This window comes from Trichoderma camerunense, assembly GCF_050948025.1.
Source record: "Trichoderma camerunense strain CBS 138272 chromosome Unknown V8C40scaffold_29, whole genome shotgun sequence".
NCBI lineage: Eukaryota > Fungi > Ascomycota > Sordariomycetes > Hypocreales > Hypocreaceae > Trichoderma > Trichoderma camerunense.
The window spans coordinates 13,084-32,981 of NW_028145341.1; the positions used below are offsets into that span (position 1 = coordinate 13,084).

Genomic DNA, 19,898 nt, shown 5'->3' on the forward strand with positions numbered 1-19,898 from the left:
AGCGCTGGCATTGCGGAAGGTACTTGTAGATGGCTGCAACAAGTGTGATTAGCCTCGGTACTATCTCCAAGTATATTTACAAATTAATTTTGCAGTGATGGTACCTGTGAGGCCGACAACTTCTACCGCATTCTGTTAGTGGCCCTGCCACCCACGGAGAGACCCCCGGCAGTTAGCGGGCCCTCCCCGTGCTAAACTTAGTGGAGCCACTGTGCTGGTCACTGTGCAAACTCCTGAACCCGGCGCTGACCGGCGGATGCTTGTTCCATGCCGAGCCTCAACTAAGCTTCACTTGACCTTCTCACCAGCACCAAGTCAGTCGCCAACCTCATCTCACCAGCAACCGAGATCAACTAACATGGCGTGGCTCTCTCGTCCTCTGACCGTTATCGGTCTGGTCATTCTTGCTCATGGGTATGATATTTGCGCCTTCATCTTGTTCTTTTTTTCTTTGTCTTGTTTGTTAGGAATGCACATGTGCATGCATGATACTAAGATGATGCCAGATGTTACTCTGCGCATGAGCACACAGTCCTCTCATCCACCTCAGTACAGCATCCCACATCACCGTCGGCAACTTCTCTACCTCTGGACATTTACATCGAAACTATTGCGGCAACTCTTTTGATCTGCTTGGGGCTTGTGCTGGGATCAGGAACGCCGGAGCCAATTCAATGGCACACTTGGGCTGGCAAGATTGAGCGGGAGGGAGACAGTACCTCGAGCGATGCGGACAAGGAACTGCGCAGCAATCCGTTCAACGCCCTGGAAGCTCGAAGCGGGTTCATCAACATTAGCAAGCTGCGTAACGACTTTGTCAAGTATCAGCAGCTGGGCAAATAGCTTCAAATTTAATGATAATCTTAATGGTAGTAACAACGATACCCGAGCACGCTGAAGCTCTGAGCTTGGTAGAAAGGCAGTACCCAGTCATATTCTGTGCTCTTATGTAGATAATTTTCACTCTGAATATCAGGATTAAGATCAAGATCATTATCAGCCGTATTTTAACACAATACGCCTGTTCTATATGGCTCCTAGTCATGTAGATTCGTCATTGCTAGAGCTGCAAGACCGAGATCCAGAGCTCAGCCTTTCTAATGCACGAGCCACACCAGCTGGGCATACTGGGGTCTGCTGTGGCTGAGGCGCAAAGGCTGAGGCGCACATGCGGGTGGCGCGTCTTTGCGCGGTGCAGCGTCGCGCCGAAGCTCAATTTTAATCTATTAAAGCAGCCTCACCTTGTGCAAAGCCACACGCAGCTCGATTTTCCAAAGCCTTGCTGGCATCATTTATTTCGCATCAATTTGGGCTGCTAAAATGACTGCAATGTGAGTACCCCCGACTAGGTCTCTTCTGTTATTTTCGTTCTTTCCTTTTTTCTCTCTTCTCTATGTTTCTTGCCTCTTCTTCTCCCTCCTCTCTTCCACCAAGGTAGAGGGAGAGACTGCCAGCATCTTTGGCGTTTGTTCACGGCGTCCACCAAACCTTGCCCCCGGAATCGATTCCCAGCATGCTAATCACAGCCTTTCCCATACAGTGAGAGCTTCGACAGCATCTACCTTGACCTCTCCAAGGAGAGCGGCAAGTGCAGATTCGCAGAGACCGGTTTCGGATGGAAGCCCGCGGGCGGCGGTGACACCTTCACCCTCGATCACAGCAACATTGGAAGCGCCCAATGGAGTCGAGCCGCCAGGGGATACGAGATCCGAATCCTGCAGCGCAACTCGGGCATCATCCAGCTGGACGGTTTCCAGCAGGAGGACTACGAACGCCTCAGCAAGATCTTCAAAAACTGGTACAGCACCGTGCTGGAGAACAAGGAACATGCGCTGCGGGGGTGGAACTGGGGCAAGGCCGAGTTTTCCAAGGCCGAGATTGTCTTCAATGTCCAGAACCGTCCGGCCTTTGAGATGCCATACTCTGAGATTGGAAACACAAACCTGGCTGGTCGAAACGAAGTCGCAGTAGAGCTGGCGTTGCCCCTCAACGCCAACGACACCGGCACCAATGGCCAGCTGGGCGGTGCGCGTGGCAAGGGCAAAAAGGCCGGCGCGGGCAAGGATCAACTCGTCGAGATGCGGTTTTACATCCCCGGTGTGACGACCAAGAAGGAGACCGAGGGCGAGGACGCCGGTAGCGACGCCGGCGAGGAGGAGGAGAAGAATGCCGCGACGCTCTTCTACGAGACACTGATTGAGAAGGCAGAGATTGGAGAGACGGCTGGTGATACTATCGCCACCTTCCTCGATGTTCTGCATCTCACCCCCAGGTACGTGTTCTGCCTCCCTAACACCCCCTCATTCAGTGGGCTCTTTGCTGACACATGCACAGAGGTCGTTTTGATATCGACATGTACGAAGCCTCGTTCAGACTCCGTGGAAAGACATACGATTACAAGATCCAGTATGAGGCCGTCAAGAAGTTTATGGTGCTCCCCAAGCCCGACGAAATGCACTGCCTGCTCGTAATTGGCCTGGATCCCCCTCTCCGTCAGGGTCAGACAAGATACCCCTTTGTCGTCATGCAGTTTAAGAAGGACGAGGAGGTGACTATCGACTTGAACATTGACGAGGCCGAACTGGAGAGCAAGTACAAGGACAAGCTCGAGCCTCATTATGAAGAACCCTTGCACCACGTCGTGGCCAAAATCTTCCGAGGCCTCGGCAACAAGAAGATCTCATCCCCTGCGAAAGACTTCCTTACGTATGTAACTCCTCGCTTAGACATCCCTTTTGATACAAATGCTAACTTTTTCATACAACAGCCACCGCAACCAGTACGGCATCAAGTGCTCCATCAAGGCCAGCGAAGGTTTCCTGTACTGCTTAGAAAAGGCCTTCATGTTCGTCCCCAAGCCCGCCACGTACATCGCCTACGAGCAGACCCAGTCCGTCACCTTCTCCCGCGTCAGCGGCGCAGTCTCCGCCCTGTCCACCTTCGACATCACCGTCGTCATGAAGAACGGCGCCGGGTCATCGCAATTCAGCAACATTAATCGTGAGGATCTCAAGGCCCTGGAGTCCTTCTTCAAGCTCAAGGGTCTGCGCGTCAAGAACGAGATTGACGAGGACGCCAACCTGCTCGCTGCCGCTCTTCGTGAAGAGGCCATGTTAGAGTCTGACGACGAGGTCGTCGCTCCCAAGGCGGATCGTGGTTCTGCGGATGAGGATGAGGAGAGTGTCGATGAGGACTTCCAGGCTGACAGCGACAGCGATGTTGCTGAGGAATACGACAGCAATCACGAGAGTTCCGGCTCTGGAAGTGCTGAGAGCGATGTGGATAACGACGACGAGGATGAGGATATGGACGATGTCGATGACGAGGAAGAAGAGGAGCGACCCAAGAAGAAGTCAAAGAAATAAAGAGAGCATTATCCAATCCCGCCAAAACGGGTACTTTGGCTTATACGTCTATTAATTCTACACACTTCACGATGGGGTAAAAGAAAAAGAAAAGAAAAGGCAAACAATGAAGGGATGAAGGGAAGAATGACTAGGATGGCGTTTTCCGGAGGCGTGTGGTTTTGCTTTTTATCAAAGGCTAATCGAAGCTTGGTTTATTTTATAACATCTCTTTTTGATGCTTTCTACGTCGGTTGGGTTATTCGCAAAGATACGGGGTTTCTGTAGTTGATAGTTCAATATAGCTACACATAACAAGAAGCATCAATCATTTCACCACTTTCAAAAACGTAAAGGCACCTCAAAAACATATCCCGTTGTACGGTTCTCTTTTTTTCTTTTTTATATTTCAAGCATTCTCTATTCAATGAAATTATACACAGTTTTGTGTCCTGAACAAATCCAGATCCAAAATCCCCAAAAGCCAAACCCGCACTTATTACCCTTTGAATAATATCGGATTCAAGCACAAAATAAATCCCAGGTATTTTCCTCGCATACAACAACAAAAAAAAAAAAAGGACCAAGTGTGATGCCAACTCAAAAAAGACAAAGAAAAATTCGAGACGAGGACAAAAGCGAGAAAACAACAAAAAAAAAAAACTCCTTCTAAGTCCAGTTCATAAATCCCATCGCATTCGTCATAAAAACCCGCAATTCCATCCCGGAATTTCCATTTCCAGTCTTTCCAGACAAGAGGAAGAGAGAGAAAAGACCGCGGCAGTTGCGTGTGTGTTTTACCTGCCTTTTTTTTCTATATCATTCTTTTTCTTCCGGTGGGGTTTTGCTCTCTCTTTTTTTCCCCTTTGTTCCCATCATCTCTAAGGAAAAGCCCAGCGTCAGGCAAACATAGGCAATCTCGTGCCTCTAAAATTCTATACAGCAGAAATGAACGCCTTTAACGATAGGTAAGAATCTCAAAAACTTGACAAGGAAATAATAGGTGGTGTACATCGCTAAGGATACATAGGAAATCGAATGGCGCATGCTTTCAAAAAGAGTGCGTGATAGTAAGGCCGATTTCGAATCAGATTTGAGTGCGATGTGTGTGTGTATGGGGGTGCGGTATGTAGGAGAGGATGTATTTGTTTGGTGGATTGTGTTTTATTTTAGATGCGATCGCCAGTTGGCTTGATGTATGATCGGGGAAACAGGGCATACTGTCCCACAGGAGGTGCTTGGCTGCTCAAACTAGCAGTCCTAGCTCGTGAGCCACGTCTCTGGCCAGCCTCGAATTGCTTGAATGAAGGCTCTTCGTGGATAATCGACTCGCTGGCATGAGACTTGTGAGAAACCTTCCTGGATGGGCCCAGGGGGAACGAGACAAGTTCGGGAACTGTGTCTTCTGGGCTAGCAATACCCGCCTCTTCTTCCGCGTCAACATGTTGTGGCACATCCACCTGAGAAACGGGCAGGGGCTCTGCCGTCTCGGTCCAGGATCCAGTCATCTTGTGGACAGACCCGCTGCTGCTAGCTGTGTGGCGGGTGAAAAATGACCAAGTAGAGTTGGTAGAGATGTGGCGATCGGCAGTCGAATCAGAGTGAGTGGAGGCAGTCCCCGTTGTGGAGGTGCTTGCCCGCTGCTGCGACCATTGCATAGTCTTGCTAGTTTCGTCATACAAGGCAGCTTGGGCGTATGGCAGCGCTAGCTCATCCTCGTCGGGGTACTCGTGTCTGGCGCCCTCTTCAAGGAGCATCTGCTGATGGAAATCGCCAGGAATGAGCAGAGAAGGCGACAAGGTAAAGCCGTGAGACTCTTTGAAGCTCGAGGCGTGCGAAACGCGGAACAGCTTCTTCTTGTCAAGGAGGGGAAGAGAAAAGTTGGCCGAAGGGGCGGCGGATACAGGCGTGATGGCCTCTTGGATAGTGGGTGTCGATACCTGGCTAATGGGGCTCAAGCCTGGAACGTCAAATGTGGCTACTGAAAGCATGCCAGGGGACGACCTTGCGGTTCCGATGGGCACCTCGACATCCTCGGGAGCCAAAGTCACCTCGACTGGGAGAGTATCGCTATCACGGGCAGTATCCATGGAATCACGCTCCCACTGGTAGTCGCAGTCAGCTTCAGCTTCGTGCTCATAGCAATAGTCAATGTCATCTTCCCAGCTCTCCTCGATAACGCCAAAGTCGAACCCGTGCTTCTCAGCGGTCAGGTCCATAGAAGCCTGTTGCTGCTGCACCGACATCGTGTGAAGACTGCCGAGAGTCTCTGACGCGTTGCTCGCCGGGCGATGGGATCTACGAAGCATAGGGACAGATTGGCTGCCCCGGATAGACCGTCGATGGGCGGCGCTGTGCTCATCTTCCTCCGGGACATCGGCAAGCGGGGTCTCGTATGTGGCCAACGTAGGGCTGGCGAGTGGCCAAGCGGGCTCAGTAGGCGAAGGCTGGATTGGCGAGAGCATCGTGTTATAAACATGGAAGTCTTCTCGGCTAGTCATGATCGGCATAGGCGGGAGTGGCTCGGCTGGGTCGTTGGGGTTGTACGGCTGCGGGTGCCGGAAACCGCCGCTGGTCTTTGGTCGCTCGATATTGACGACCGGGAGCTCCTCCTCAACATCTTCGTATGCCACTTGGAGGCTCGGTCTGCGAGCGGGTGAACCAGGAGAGCCTGGTTGCGGTGCGGTGGGATGGATAGGGGATCTGGGTGGTCTGGGTGGTGGTGACATGGAAGGAGTGCTTCCTCGGAGCTGGTCCTGCGATCGGATCCGCCTCATCAACCGACGAGGTCCAACTGATGCTGACTGGCGTGAACCCGCAGCAGGCCGGGAGAAGAACGCGCCAGAGTCGTTGTAGGCGTCGGGGTGGAAGAGAAGACCAGATCCCTCGTTGACGTTGGGGGCGCTTGTTGGGCCAGTTGCCCGCATCGTCAACTGCTCGGGGGCCTCATTCGCCGAATTTTCGTCGCGATTGGTGTGCATGACATGCTGGAAGTTGTAGGGACCCGAGATCTGCAGCTTCTTCTGTGCTGCTGCGGTGTCATCTCGGGAAGCTCGTCGTCGAGCAAAGGCCTGGATGAATGATTCTTTGGGGGGCGGAGCAATGGCATTGTCCGGTGGTGCTTCAGCTGAATACATGGAGCTGGCTGAGGAGGAGTTGGCGCTGCTCTCGCGCTTGGATCTCACTCGCCGATGGAAGGGGTTCTTGCCAAAGCCGTAGATGCTATCTGAGCGCTCTCTCGAGTGGGCACTGCTGCCGGTGGACTTTACAGAAGCACGCCTGCCAAGTGACAGGTTCTCCAGAGTCTGCTCCCACCCGGGATTCTCGAGGTTGGAAGCTACTGAAGCCGACGCGGCGGTGCGGTGGCCGTTCTGGCGGCGCAGCTGCGAAGCTCGCCTCATCTGCGAGTTCAGCTGCCGAAGTCTGCTTGGGGAGGGTGGCCTGTCCATGGCAGGCTCGAAAAACTCGGCGGCACTCATGGGAGACATTTCGGATGATGGATGGTTGTCGAGGTTAGGAGAAGAAGGTGCCGTCGACGACCTATTCAAGTACCAGTAGGAAGACGTCTGAGGCCTGGCCCTGGAAACTTGCTGCGGCGCTGGGCCGCCAGCATAGAAGGCTATGGCATTCATGCTCCACATTGCGAGTCAAGGGCTGGGGAGGGCGACGACAGACCATGCCCTCTGGGGATCTGCGGCGAGACTGACTGATCCAGGGTGAAGCAAGGCGATGAGGGGCCTGTTTTTTTTCCTCTTTTCTTTTTTTGGTGCTTTGCTTTTTTTTTTTTACACTTGGCTCCGCTATTCGTATGAGTACTTGTAAGGATATGATTGTCCGTGCTCCATACAGGTATGAGTATGAAGATTGTTCCAGGGGAGTCTGGTGATGAACTCAATCGACAGTTCGGCCAGGGCGAAGCGTGAAGTGGATATGCTCAGCACGAGGCACGAAAGTAGCGGTCCTGGTATATTATATCTGGATGCTGGAGCTGAGATGAGCTGGGCCAGAGAATCACGAGCGAGGGCTTGCCTCCAGGGCCCTAGACAGAGTGTTGCTGCTAAAATTCCCAAATTTGGGGGCTATCCTTGACCCCAGGTCAGTCAGGAGATTGGACCGCGGAACCTCGTCGAGAGTAGCGTCGTCAACATGGGGGGGCCTGATGGAGACGATGGTGCTGGGGAATAGCTCCCTGTTGGTCTCTCGGCCGACAGGGTCGTGGGACCCCTGAAGCGTCTGGGATACTGCATCCTACCGAAGGCTGGGATGGCCGGGCACCTTGTCTGCATACCGATGGGGCCGGTGAGGACAGGCAAAGTTGCACGAACAAGCCGGAATGACTGAGCCCAGCTCTGTATGGACGAGGCCGGAGTGCAGTGCGGAAGAGAGGCTTGCGAGCACCCTCAGGCTCGTGTGACGGACAAGGCTACAAACATGTGCGAGCCATGCAACCGCATTTAAGCGTGATGCAACCTGCAGCTGCTACAAGAGCGTGCGATGCCTGAGCTGCAGGAACGCGACCTCGTACGGAGCGCAAAAGTAGCAGAGTTGAGTCGAGTGGTTGGAAATGGAAGCATCGCGAGATGAGCAAAGGACCGCTCGCGTACGATGGCGTGGAATCGCACGGAGTCCCCCGAAGCTCCTTACAATATCGTCGACGCCCTTCTGTGGGTGCTTCTAGAAGGCGAGGACATGCGGTATTCCGGCCGGGTCTGAGACAGCGCGGCGCTGAAGACGGCGTGTCTCATTTTGGCCGTGCAGCTGAAGATGAAGATCCCAAGACAAGACACTGGAGCTAAGGCCGATCGATAAATGGGCGATGGATTCTGGCGATGGCCGTTGAGGGCGGTGCGGCACCCGCGAAACAGGTACCTGTACCTGTACCCGTACCTGGACCTGTACTGGTACTGGCACTGGGGCCGGGCTAAGCCCAAAGCAACGCGCACGGGAGGATTCCGTCGCTGGCGTGGGAAGAGCAGTGCGCTAGCCTACGCCAAGGTACCAGGCACGAACGGAGAGCATTCGTACCTGTACTCGTACCTGTCTGTGCCTGCGCTAGGATGCAGTCAGTGCCGTTAGTACGAGTACAGTTCTGATTGAGAGCTCTGGCCAGGGGACAGCCAACACTGATGAGGAGAGCCATTCCACGTTGTTGGAGGACCACGTTGTTGAAGGACCACTTGTGCTTGTCCTATTCGGGCACTTGTATATCTGTATCAGCTAGGTATCTTTATCTGTACCTGGACTTTTACCGTACCAGCCCGGGACACACTGCGTACCTTCCTACAGTATCGTACTGTAATCCTTCTGGCAGGAGCCCCAGCAGCTCTATCCCGTCCACGCGTCGGAGAAGCCAGACGGCAAGGATCTGCGTGGCGCTACTGAGCAGTGGCCCAATCCGAAGCGTCGGGTCGGCGCTGCAGGAGCGCTGAGCAAACTCTTACCCTGGGCGAGGGGGAACAAATCGGTGTGCAGTACGGAGTACCTGTACCTGTACATGTGTCTGTATCGTATCTGCGCCTCTGCTCTGACTTTGACAGCTTTCAAGATTTCTATCTGCTAGTAGGGACAAGGGAAATTGGTATCGATAGCCTTGCAAGTGAATGAATGATGTGATACTTTAGTTCAAGCTGCCAGGTACGACGATTTTAGCACCTCATGGCTGTAGATGTCAGTACCTAGTATGACTGGTAAGCTTAGTAGCACCTCGATGCAGGTGCTATTGATCCCATCAATATTCCGTGCCATTATAGGTACTTACCTCGGTCAGGCATAGCTGGGATTAACGTTACCTGGTGTGTTTTGTTTTGTCTTGGAACCGAATCTTGGCTCTCTTCACAGGCTCAACGCTAGCATGTACAGGGACATTGATCCCTAACTCGGTACCAATTAGACCTAAGCCCGTCACACAAGGGGACCAATGGGTTTAGCTCCAGCCATGGCCAAACCTCGTACAGGTACAAGCCTGCAAGTAATCGGCGATATGCGGCCAGCTTCCCCTCCATCCTCTACGGCGTGCATATGCAGGAACGAAGACGAAAGTTGGCCATCGCTCAACGAAGTTTTTATTCGCTCAGCCTCCACACCGCGGCCGGAGCATTTGGGGTTTCTACATGAATATTGGCTTCTTGCTTGCGTTGTGCGGCGTCGTATCGAATGTACGCGCAACACAACAGCAGCACAACACAACACAGCGGCAATGGAACACGAGCCCTCTCGCCTGTTCGGATCGGATACAGAGCTGACGTCCGCTGTAGAGTGACGTACGAGCCCACGAGAACGGCGATAACAATCACAATCAAGCATCACAACATGCAATCTGGTCGCAAGTACCAAATACGGCCAACTAGCTCTTACAAAGCAGGGGCCGCTGTCGAATCGAGAGGCTGCTTGGCTGCCCTACAGACAAGACATGGGTGGGGGCGGACACGAAAAAACTCGCTCGAGATTGCCTGCCAGGGAAGCCCATGTCACGCCTTGCCTAGCTCTCGAGGCCATCAAGAAACAACAAGACGACAGTGCCAGGACTCGCTCGCCCCCGCCAAAACGCTCTTGATCAGCAGGGATTGGCTCTCCGGGCCGGACAGCAGTCGTGAAACGTCTGGCTCGAGGCCTAGTCTGCTCCTGGCACACGAGCATGGTTCTGTATGCCCCCCCGTCCGGCCGTGCTCCAACAAGCCCGACCAAAGGTCCACGATGAGCAGCCGTCCTGTCGAAACGGGAAAGCCACCCATTGTTTGTCAATTGTGATCGCTGCTCAGAAAAAGAGGCGACAGGCTCCGGCGTCTCATTCGGGGCAGCGAGAACCATCAAGTTCCGGGTCAATTGCTACTCTACGGGCTCATACCTGTTTCCTATGCGGCTCTGAATAGGCGGATTATTTTCCACTTCTTGCTCTGATTTTCGTCGGTGCTTTTTTTTTTCACTTACTCCTCCTTTCGTGAGGGGTTTTCCAGGCTGCAGCTTTCGGCATTGCATTGCACAATTGCTAGCGCTCGTGCCTCGCTCGTACAGGTTACATACACACTTGTACGAAGCAAAAGGATGGAGCATGAAGCCAAGACGGTCAGTGGTCCATGGACGAGGATGGAGCCGTTCCGGGCCATGGTCCATGGCCAAGCATCTCCATCATGGTGAGGCACTCAGGGATCCCCCAGCGAAGCTCCGCTCGTGCTAAACAGTCCCAAGCCGACGGTTAGTACCTGCAACAGCGGCATGCCAGTGACCGCTGCCCGATTGCTTGCGTATGAGTACGACAAGTACACGTCGCAGACTCTGAGCAAGAGCCCGTGCGTGCTCGTGGCGGCCCAAGCTGCGGGAAGGATGCCGGTTCTATATTTGCTCTGTGGCTGCTGCAGGCACGCTGGAGGCTTCCGACGATGATACGAAGATGGACGCTCGCATTCGATAAATCTCGGCACTAGATTTACGCGTCTCACGATGCTACCGTGCCCCGTGGTCTCGTTCCTAGAGGATGGCAACACAAAGCAATGAATGGCCCTTGCTCCAGGTAAGCTCCCTCACGAAAAGCAGCTCTTGGTTTCTGTAGATCCCTGCCCTTCAGAGCACCGGCGTACTACTGCTAGTGGTGAGTCGTCGTATCAGTTGTAATTTCCATGTATCTGGTCGCTTATCTCCCTGACCTAGACGTTCATCCAAAACCAATCTCCCCGGATATCGGCCGTCAGGATTCTGCCTGCGAGGAACGGTGAATTGTCGACATCAGCCTGTATTGGGGATTGTGATTGCCAATCCCCATTATTCCCCGTTCCCCCCAATCATCAGCTAGTCAAATTACCGTGCCGTTTGCCATATGTGATGCCCGGCCCAACAACGCGGAGAAGGCGTTCCTGGAGGAGGAACTTCTGCCATGCTCATTTACATACAACCGCGTCCATCTAAGATCGGCTGTGTACTTGATTGGTGGCGTTTGGACTAACACTGTTGGATTTTGGACCTAGGCCTGGGCTCCCGGCGGTCCCTTTCCCCTACGGTTCTTCTTTCGAAACGGTATCACCAAAGAAGCTTCAGTGCAAAGACGGGGGGAGGTTTCGACAGCGAGTGGCAGAATCGTACAGTTCCAATCGCAAATCGTGCAACTTTGGAAGCAAATCGTGCTACTCTGTGACTAAACTTGTTTTCGCAACGCAACCGAAGGGGGTCCGCAACCCCGGACAGCAGCCATTGGGCCGTTTCATTTGCTAGCTGCTGTTGGTTTTAGTGCCCAAGCAAAAGAGTGAGAAGCCAAAAAAAGAGCGTCGTCCGGGACAGGTCTGCAGGAATCCAAATTGAGCTACTCCATTGGCGCATCGCGGGTTCCCACTATGCCGTTCTGCGTAAGTCGAGGTAGAAGCTAATTTGGCTTCCATTAATTTAAATTAACGAGGCGAAGAGACGAGGGAAAAGGCCAAGCAGATAGACGGACGGGATGCTACAGGTACAGTACTACTGTACGAGTACACTACGACGAAGACGACATTGAGGCTATTTACGCCCGCCCCTCGAGAGAAAAGAGGGCACGCACCAGATTTCCTGATACGGCAATGCAGGATCAATGCAACAATCCAGCATTGGACCAACAGCTCGAGAAATGCAGCAGAAAACGTGAGGACAGCAGCGAGAGCCAGAGATGAAATGCAGTGACCAATTATCGCCTTACTGTAAGCATGGGTCTAAAAGCGTACCCGGGGAGAGAAAAGACAAGCCCAGGCCCCCTTCCCGTTTCCAGATCAGCAGATTGAAGCAAAATGTTGGACCAATATGCGGCATGCCGTCCTTGTCGAGTGTTTCGAGAAGGATTCGTCAAGGATTGGTAACACGTTAGCCCTTTAGCTATGCTTATTTATTTTTTATTGCAATTTTTTTCTTCGTCTTTCCTTTTCGTCGCGAGAAACCGGGTTCCGTCCCGCTGGTGGGATTTCCATGCATGCAGGACATGTCGCTTCCTTTGTGGCTGCATATGCAGAGACATGGATTTCGAGCTCAGCTCAGCTCAGCTCTCTCACTTCATCTATATGGAATCTTTGTTGCTGGCTGACGCCCGCCGGAAGCCGTCTTATACCAGGGCTTGGGTGTTGTATCCGCGGCATCATGTGCTTTTTGTTGTTTCTTTCCGCCGGCTGGCTAGGAGCTAGCTACCCTATATGGGAGTTTGTATTTTATGTTTTATGTGAAACTTGACTGGGTAACAGGATGATGGGTGAATTCGGTATGGTTACTAGATTGAAAGAAGATCAGCAAATTAATTAGCTTTGCTCTCCACACTGTTGAGTATCGAAAGGATTCGTTAGACTGTTTCCAGTAGTCTTCTAATAAATGACAACCCAAGTCAAAGTTCAGCAAATCATACGTAGGATTTTACTAAAGCAAAAGTACTCAAGCTTCCAACATAACATGAGCAAAGTTCCTGTAAATCGTGAATAGTCCTCTAGTAAACCCCAGGTAAATTGTATTAGTGAATTACAAGTACGTAGAGTCTTCTACCTCAATGCAGTAAGTCACAAGCAGTCTTTCCGTAAACCATGGGCAAAGTTCCCGTAAATCACAAGCAAATTCAAACACATCATCAAGGCAAATTCAAGCCACCTCCAGGGTTAGTTTCCCAAGGCGCAGTGCTAAGCTTTGCCGCGTGCCGCGGCTTGCTCAACCTCCTCCAGAAACTTTGATATCCTCAGAACCTGATCATCGGGAACCAGATCCCGAGCCGTCTTCCCCTCAAAATCACAAGCCAAGGGGTCGATGCCCTTCTGGACCAAATACTTGCACCTCCAAAGTGCTCTACCCCCCAGAGAATTGGTCCGGGCGACGCCGTGCAGCAGCGTCCTCCCAAACTTGTCACGGACCATCCAGTCAACGCCGAGGTCGTCAAACTTGCCGAAAAGCTCCTCGTCTACGGACTGCATCTGCATCTCGGGAGATTCATGCCAAAACTCGAACCATTGCTTGCCGTGGTCCTCGTTCTTGCGGGGTGTGTAAGAGAGCACAAGTTGAATAGGTGTCAGGCCCATATTATTAGCCAAATTGATGTACGAGGCGCATTGATACTTGTCGAGCAGTGTGTAGAATAGCTGCCTGCGGCCCTCGCCCCATTTGAAAGCATCTAAGAAGCTGTCTGCGAGATAGTGAATGACAGTGTTGCCTTGGGCATCCCGCGCATGAACATCTGCGCCGGCGTTGATTAGGTCCAGAGCAGTATCCCCAAGAGGGTAAAACCCTTCATATGAATAGTTCAAATCATACGACCACATACGCCTTATGGATGAGTGGATCGGAGTCAATCCATTGTGATCGGGCTGGTTGATTAGGGATGGAAATCGATCAGTCAGATAGCGCAATGTCTGATGGTTCACTGGCGATTCCTGGAAAACCCACGAAGGTGCATCTAGCAGCTGATGCAAGGCGTGTTTGCCTTGGTTATCCGTGGCCAGCGGATCCGCGCCCAGCTTCAGCAACGCCTGGATTGCCGTTCGAGGTAGAGCCTCCTCTGAAGATGGCTCCGAGTAGACGTCAGGTGGAAACGTGACGAGATGCTCGCCCATGCGGTCCAACTTTACATCGTCGCTGGAATTCCAGCGTTGTGGCTTATCAAGCAATGCATCTGCTCCCCTCGAGCTGCGACAGGCTGATAGGAAAAGCGTGCGGCCTTGAGGGTCACGGTATTCGAGCTTCAAGTTCCTCATGAAGTCAGGAGACTCAAGAAAAGCCTGAAAATACCCAGACTGCTCCAAAATAGAATGAATGACGGTGCGGAGGCCAAAGTCTTTCCACGGCATATCTCAATCACTGTCCTCGTCGAGCATCTTTTCTGCTCTTTGCACACGGTGAAGCTCCACTGCCATTAGATCTTGCGGCTGGCTAATCTCTTGTCCGGGGAACAAGAGGCGCACTTCTAATTCCGGATCTATCGGCTCGTACAATTGATCTGCGAAAACGGCATATGGATCTGCACCATGGCGTAAAAGTGATTGAACCATGCGATACGCCTTCTCTTTTCCTCCCTCATAGGATGGTGCCTCGGCAGCGAGACCGAGGGGGGTTTTGGTATCACGGTTGTTGTTACACGTCCGATCCGGATATCTGTCAAGCCAGTCATGTTCGCCCAGAGACATGACCTCCTCGGCTTTGGCATGGCGTCGATTGGGGTCTACTCCAGCAGACAAAAGTAGATCAACTACTTCTGGCCTATCAAATTCGACTGCACCCCACAGGACGATAGGCGGAATAGGTGAGCCATTCTCTATGAGCTGCCTGACATGAGCTTCCTTAGACTGCTTGTATACTTTAACCTCGTTTATTTGGGCGTATGTCCAAATATAAGGCTCTATCGACGAATCTGAGTCGTCGGTATACATGATGAACGGTATGATGAATAGCGTGATGATCAATGTCAATTGGAAAGTTTTGGAGCCTTGATTTGAGTTGAAATACTGTTTGCTTGGTGGCAAACGGAGGCGGTGGAGTGGTCATAGCGTAGAGGCTGAGAGTCGGGAGAATGCAGGAATTGTCAAAGCTGAGAGACCGTGCGACACTGGCTAAAGATTGAGTCAGTTGGGATTATGAGTCACCGAATAATAAGAAGGACAATAGTTATTTAGCCATCTAGAATTGTACCCGTAGTTAGGAGATATTGCTGCTTGTTTCTGGACGTCTGGTACAAGAGGCGAAGAGGGTATAGGGACAGAGGCGGACATTGGGAATATTGTTGGAAAGAACAAACGTAGATCTAGTTTACAGGCAAACCTTAATAGCGAGCGTACATGGCAACCGCCGTCTGGGGATGTCGATTAGTCTACATAGTTACAATAACAAAATCCATCATGCATTTACCGTCTTCTATCTCCAACAAAGGTAACATACCAAAGGCAAAACATGGACAACATACTAAAGATAAAACACGGGCTATATAATACATGGGCTCTTTGGATATTGCCCTGATACATGTAATGTAATGATCAATGCGAATAGCAAACATTGAACTTGAATATATACCTCAGTCAAGTCTCTCGTCGAGTACCCGCCCTCTGTAACGCCCTGCCTACCCGCACCAAGCTTCATGTTATTTTCGGCAACTATCCAAGACACCAAAACTCCGATTCTAGGAAGATGTAAAGTTGAGAAATGAGGGCATCTCACGTTTCAAATCGCGAGGACGCCACAAGCTACGCGCGTCCTGCTGCTAGTTGAAGAATCATTGATCGCATAACAATCAGCGGCACCCCTTCAGTAGGAAGTCCAAGAGCTTTGAGAATTCTTCGTGATTCATTGCCTAAAGGCGTGAATTATTACTCGCTAATTTCATAAAGAAGATGCATTTGCGAACAGCATGTTTGGACCCATATGCTGCTGCGACAAGTAAGTTTGGTGAAAAGAATACCACTACTTACCATCAAGCGCAGAAATTTCCTCCGCGGTGGCGGGAAATCGTTCAATGACTTCTCCGGTCCTTAGATCGGCTAATGGAATCAGAGGCACATTTGTGCCGGAAAAGCGTTGCATGAGCCCATTGTGCTCTTGACTATCCGCATTTCGGGCCCTGGAATAAATGAATGTTAGCAACAGTCGTTGGAATATCTGTATCTAAATGATATACAAACCTAGCTCTCAACTCAACTAAAAGCTGCACTTGTATATCCCGATACCTTCGCCATTCTTCTCGATACCGTTGAATCTCATCATAAAGGGTGCGAAGCAAGGTAATCGCCTGCTGGATGCCGTTGGACTCGAGATGGGGCGTTGACATCTTGAAATTGGGTGAAAGCGATTGTTGAAGTGTATTTCTCTGATGTATAGGATAAACGGCGCTCTGAAGGAGAAAGTAAAGGAAGAAGATGAAAGGCGGATTAAGGAACTTATAGCCAAGAGGAAGAAACGAAGAAACCCAAATACCATGATTCCTTCCCCCGACAGCCATTCTCGGCCTATCAGAAAAGGCAGAGGCGTCTTACACTTTAATCCTCTGGGTTTTTCTAATGCTATATTATTTCAGTAGGCATAGATGGATAAAGTAAAAGGAACATCGAGAGAATAAAGTTTTAGGCATCTACTATAATATTGTCTCATAGCCACTTTTCGTATCTTTTATTTCTTCGTTCATCTCCACGTTCCCTAATACATTCAAGGCCCTGTTATCTTTCTCTTAACTCCATTCCTCCAAATGCGTATTTTGCTGCCTGCTATGCTCTTGGGCCCTTCCGCCCTGAGCATGAGAACTACAGATCCTCTACCACCATGCAACGACGAATACTAAACAATGGAAGCGCTAGACGCAGCAGCTGGAAACATCACCGAACACTGTATAACACTCTATACATTGACTGCGCTCAATAACCTGCTCAAACAAAGCTTGAGCAATTATACGGACATGATGTCTCATGGATATGACGACAAATTCAATGTGTATGCTCAATCAGTCGCCGCGCAGGCAGGTTCTACGCTTCGCAATTGGGTCAATACCAACGGAACAAATTACTTTACGTGTGAAGTTGCCGAGACCGCGATTTGTTGCGACGCGTGTAAGCTCAACCAGAGGCGCCCTAGCAAGTGTGATTATTGCTTCAACGATGATTGCTATCACTATGTCCACTCTGGCGTTCCACTCGGGCGGTTCGGTCCTCCAACCCCAGTGTTGCGGACAAAGGTATACAACGAATCGGAGCCCTGTCCGCCAGATTACTCCAAACGAGGATATGGGTCGGATGACCCGTATATGCGGTCGGTTTACTGGACATTTTCCAACGAAACCGGCTTCTACGCAGACATGGAGTCGGACACAGGCATCTCGAAAAACAAGACCAAGATTGGTAATTACAATCGTGGGAATACCTATGCGCCATCGTCCAAACCAGACGACTCGTGTTGGGCCAGGGGCATTGACTACAATGTCCCCTTAATCAATGGATACTCTGCTTCAGATGTAACCAACCCCAAAGAAATCGTAAAGAAGGGCCTCGAAAATGCTGAAACCCTAGGGCCGCAGATCGATAGCATCATCACCACTCTCAAGCTTGACGGCTGGATTGGCGAAGGCTCCGACTTGATTGACAGTCTCAGCATGCCGATTTTCATGATTGCCTCTGCCACAGAGAAGATGGGCTTGGTGGAAAGCATCGCAGACAAAATTGAGGAAGAGAAGAGGAAGGCATTTATACTTGAGTTCTTGACGGCCATTTTTCTCTTCATCCCTATTGTTGGAGAGATTGTTGGCTCTGTGGCAGAACTTGCCGATGTGGCAGTCATTATGGGCTTGATTGGAGCCGCGGGCAATGCCGGAATGGACATTTACACCATCGTCGATGATCCACATAACGCACCGCTGGCTATTTTCGATCTCATATTGAGCCCACTTGCGCTTGGGGATGTGGCCAAGATCAACAAGGCGGCGAACATCCGACGAGGGATGAAGGGGGATGAAGTGGCTAAGTTGGGCGACGGCATCAAATCGAGCATGGACACCATTGAGAAGGTAAAGGGAAAATGTGTGACACGATAACCAAAATCTTGCACTGGGCTGAACGGATGTATCCATAAAGAGTAAGTTTGAGCGAGGGTACGTTAGTGAAGAGAGGGGAGGGTTTTATTTCTGTTGTTACTGATAGATTTTGCTTCTTCTTTTCACTGTTTCATGTTATCAGTGCAGAGGCTCGGATTCGATTATAGATGTAGATTTTGCGATGAGTAATTCTACAGGTTACAATGTTTACCTGCTGATTGTATTGGACATAAATGTGTTAATAGCATAAGTTCCATGTAGTATTCTCACGACCATTAAAAGCCGATATGTAAACTACTATTCTCAGCCTATTAGAAAAGGCAGAGGCGTCTTACACTTTGATCTTCTGGATTCTTCTAATACTATATTATTTCAGTACGCATAGAGGGACAAAGTATAACGAACGGCGAGATGATAAAGTTTTGGGTATCTACATATCTACGCCAGGAAGACATTAAGTTTTTAATCTGTAAACAAAACAATGGTCATCTCCCTCCCGCACCAGACATTTCCTTTTTGTTTCCCAATACATCGCCATCTTACTTACTGTTCCTTGAATACTCCTCGAACCATCATCACCGTCTCTCCTTCCCAAGTCACACATCCCATCCGAGTCCATTTAGCTGGCTTAAGCTGTTATAATCCTTTCTTCTTTTCTCTATCCGCATCATGGAGCTTTTTATGAACTGGAGTTCTTTAATCCCTAGCATCGCAGCTACCAATGCACTTCACAATGCCAACCCACAGCCGCTTCTCTGTGATACTGCCACACATAATGGCTTGGAAGAACCAATAATCATGAGAGATTTGAGAATGAATACCTCCGAAGGTGTCATTAATTACGGGTTTTGTTCACTCGATGGGGCGGAAAACTCCGATCTGGATTTATCGAGTTGTCTCATGATGAATGAACCCATGGTCTCCTTTAGCTTCACCACCGGCAACGATTATAGAACCGCTACTACGAATATACGCAAACCTATTTATCTAGACTTGTCAAAATTTGTACATGGGCCAGACGACACGGAAGAAGAACCGGCGTACTGGACGATTCCAGAAGCCCCCTACGCCGATGAAAGCGTCTCCAAAGAGAAGAACCAAGTCTGTAACTACGATGGTGAAAGTCTTTGCATGTCGCTATTAAAGTCTGACGATTAGGTGTGTTGGACTTTTGCTATGGACTGTGGTGTCTCCTTGGTAAACGGATACTCTGCTTCAGACGTTGCAAACTCCAAGGAGACCGATGAAACGGGCCTCGAAGATGAAGAGGCTCCTGAAGCACAGAATAACGACATCGGCGAAATTCCAAGTTTTAACAGCTTGGTGGGCTCTGTCCAACCTGATGGCCTCACCTTCAAATTCCCCCCTGACTTGCAAACTATGATCTGGATGGAGAGCGGTCTAAGTAAGGTTGAGCAACATAAGGATAACGATCCATTTCTCGAGTTCATGTCACTCTATTTTTCTATGGTCTCTAAAGTTGGAGGTGTCATTGGTTATGTGGCAGCGATCGCCGATATGCCAGAGGTTGCTGATGCGGCAGCCAACCTGGGATTCATCGTGACTGTGGGAAATATCATATTGGAAGTCTGTTCCACTCTCCAAGATCCAGCAAATTCACGACTGGGTTACTTAGTCCGCTTTTTGTGGCAAGTTTGGTTAATGATAAGATGATTGGAAACTCGACAAGACGACTGCCTTCCACAACGACCAACGTTTCCCGGCTTGCAGGGGGTAGATGTACAAGGAAACTGGATGGAACTGGATTGACATGTAAGAAGAAATGAGAGAGTCTAGTGTCTTTTGTGATTATATTTTTGTATTTCGTTGAGTTTGGTTAACTAGCAGCAGAACCTCGGGCTTGAACAGAGGTGGATATATGTTAAGAAGTTCTATAGTGTCAATGGTATAGCTATGAAGATAGATAGAGATTGTGGATTCAACAACAGCCAGTACATCGCTCTCATGAATCTCAGCTTCATAATGTATAAACCACTATTAAACCTGACTCTGCAGTTCAGACTTCACCATGTAAGGTCACTGCTGTGTACGGCACGTAAGGCACTGAC

The 19,898-nt window shown here is 50.5% G+C and overlaps 7 protein-coding genes across 7 annotated transcripts; 4 read left to right on the plus strand and 3 right to left on the minus strand.

Annotated features, from left to right (window-relative positions):
- Positions 1 to 291: 291 nt before the first annotated feature.
- V8C40DRAFT_258601 (membrane magnesium transporter family protein) lies at positions 292 to 1,166 on the plus strand. The gene is made up of 2 exons (XM_083218762.1): positions 292 to 414; positions 507 to 1,166. The coding sequence occupies exons 1-2, from the start codon at positions 359 to 361 to the stop codon at positions 841 to 843; spliced, it is 393 nt and encodes a 130-aa protein (XP_083067407.1). The 5' UTR covers positions 292 to 358; the 3' UTR covers positions 844 to 1,166.
- A 68-nt stretch (positions 1,167 to 1,234) lies between these two features.
- Positions 1,235 to 3,680, plus strand: V8C40DRAFT_258603 (uncharacterized protein). Its single transcript, XM_083218763.1, has 4 exons — positions 1,235 to 1,331; positions 1,541 to 2,272; positions 2,335 to 2,706; positions 2,768 to 3,680. Exons 1-4 carry the CDS (start codon positions 1,321 to 1,323, stop codon positions 3,363 to 3,365), a joined length of 1,713 nt encoding a protein of 570 aa, XP_083067408.1. The 5' UTR covers positions 1,235 to 1,320; the 3' UTR covers positions 3,366 to 3,680.
- An 833-nt stretch (positions 3,681 to 4,513) lies between these two features.
- V8C40DRAFT_278365 (uncharacterized protein) lies at positions 4,514 to 6,832 on the minus strand (the record flags this gene model as incomplete). The annotated part of the gene is made up of 1 exon (XM_083221055.1): positions 4,514 to 6,832. The coding sequence occupies one exon, from the start codon at positions 6,830 to 6,832 to the stop codon at positions 4,514 to 4,516; it is 2,319 nt and encodes a 772-aa protein (XP_083067409.1).
- A 6,073-nt stretch (positions 6,833 to 12,905) lies between these two features.
- V8C40DRAFT_284139 (ankyrin repeat-containing domain protein) lies at positions 12,906 to 14,692 on the minus strand (the record flags this gene model as incomplete). The annotated part of the gene is made up of 2 exons (XM_083222108.1): positions 12,906 to 14,115; positions 14,161 to 14,692. 2 exons carry the CDS (start codon positions 14,690 to 14,692, stop codon positions 12,956 to 12,958), a joined length of 1,692 nt encoding a protein of 563 aa, XP_083067410.1. The 3' UTR covers positions 12,906 to 12,955.
- Positions 14,693 to 15,499: 807 nt separating this feature from the next.
- On the minus strand, positions 15,500 to 16,080 carry V8C40DRAFT_271181 (uncharacterized protein; the record flags this gene model as incomplete). The annotated part of the gene is made up of 3 exons (XM_083220255.1): positions 15,500 to 15,606; positions 15,725 to 15,873; positions 15,935 to 16,080. 3 exons carry the CDS (start codon positions 16,078 to 16,080, stop codon positions 15,500 to 15,502), a joined length of 402 nt encoding a protein of 133 aa, XP_083067411.1.
- A 510-nt stretch (positions 16,081 to 16,590) lies between these two features.
- Positions 16,591 to 17,829, plus strand: V8C40DRAFT_278367 (uncharacterized protein; the record flags this gene model as incomplete). Its single annotated transcript, XM_083221056.1, has 1 exon — positions 16,591 to 17,829. One exon carries the CDS (start codon positions 16,591 to 16,593, stop codon positions 17,827 to 17,829), a length of 1,239 nt encoding a protein of 412 aa, XP_083067412.1.
- Positions 17,830 to 18,498: 669 nt separating this feature from the next.
- Positions 18,499 to 19,503, plus strand: V8C40DRAFT_278368 (uncharacterized protein; the record flags this gene model as incomplete). The annotated part of the gene is made up of 2 exons (XM_083221057.1): positions 18,499 to 18,930; positions 18,988 to 19,503. 2 exons carry the CDS (start codon positions 18,499 to 18,501, stop codon positions 19,501 to 19,503), a joined length of 948 nt encoding a protein of 315 aa, XP_083067413.1.
- Between the last annotated feature and the right edge of the window lie 395 nt (positions 19,504 to 19,898).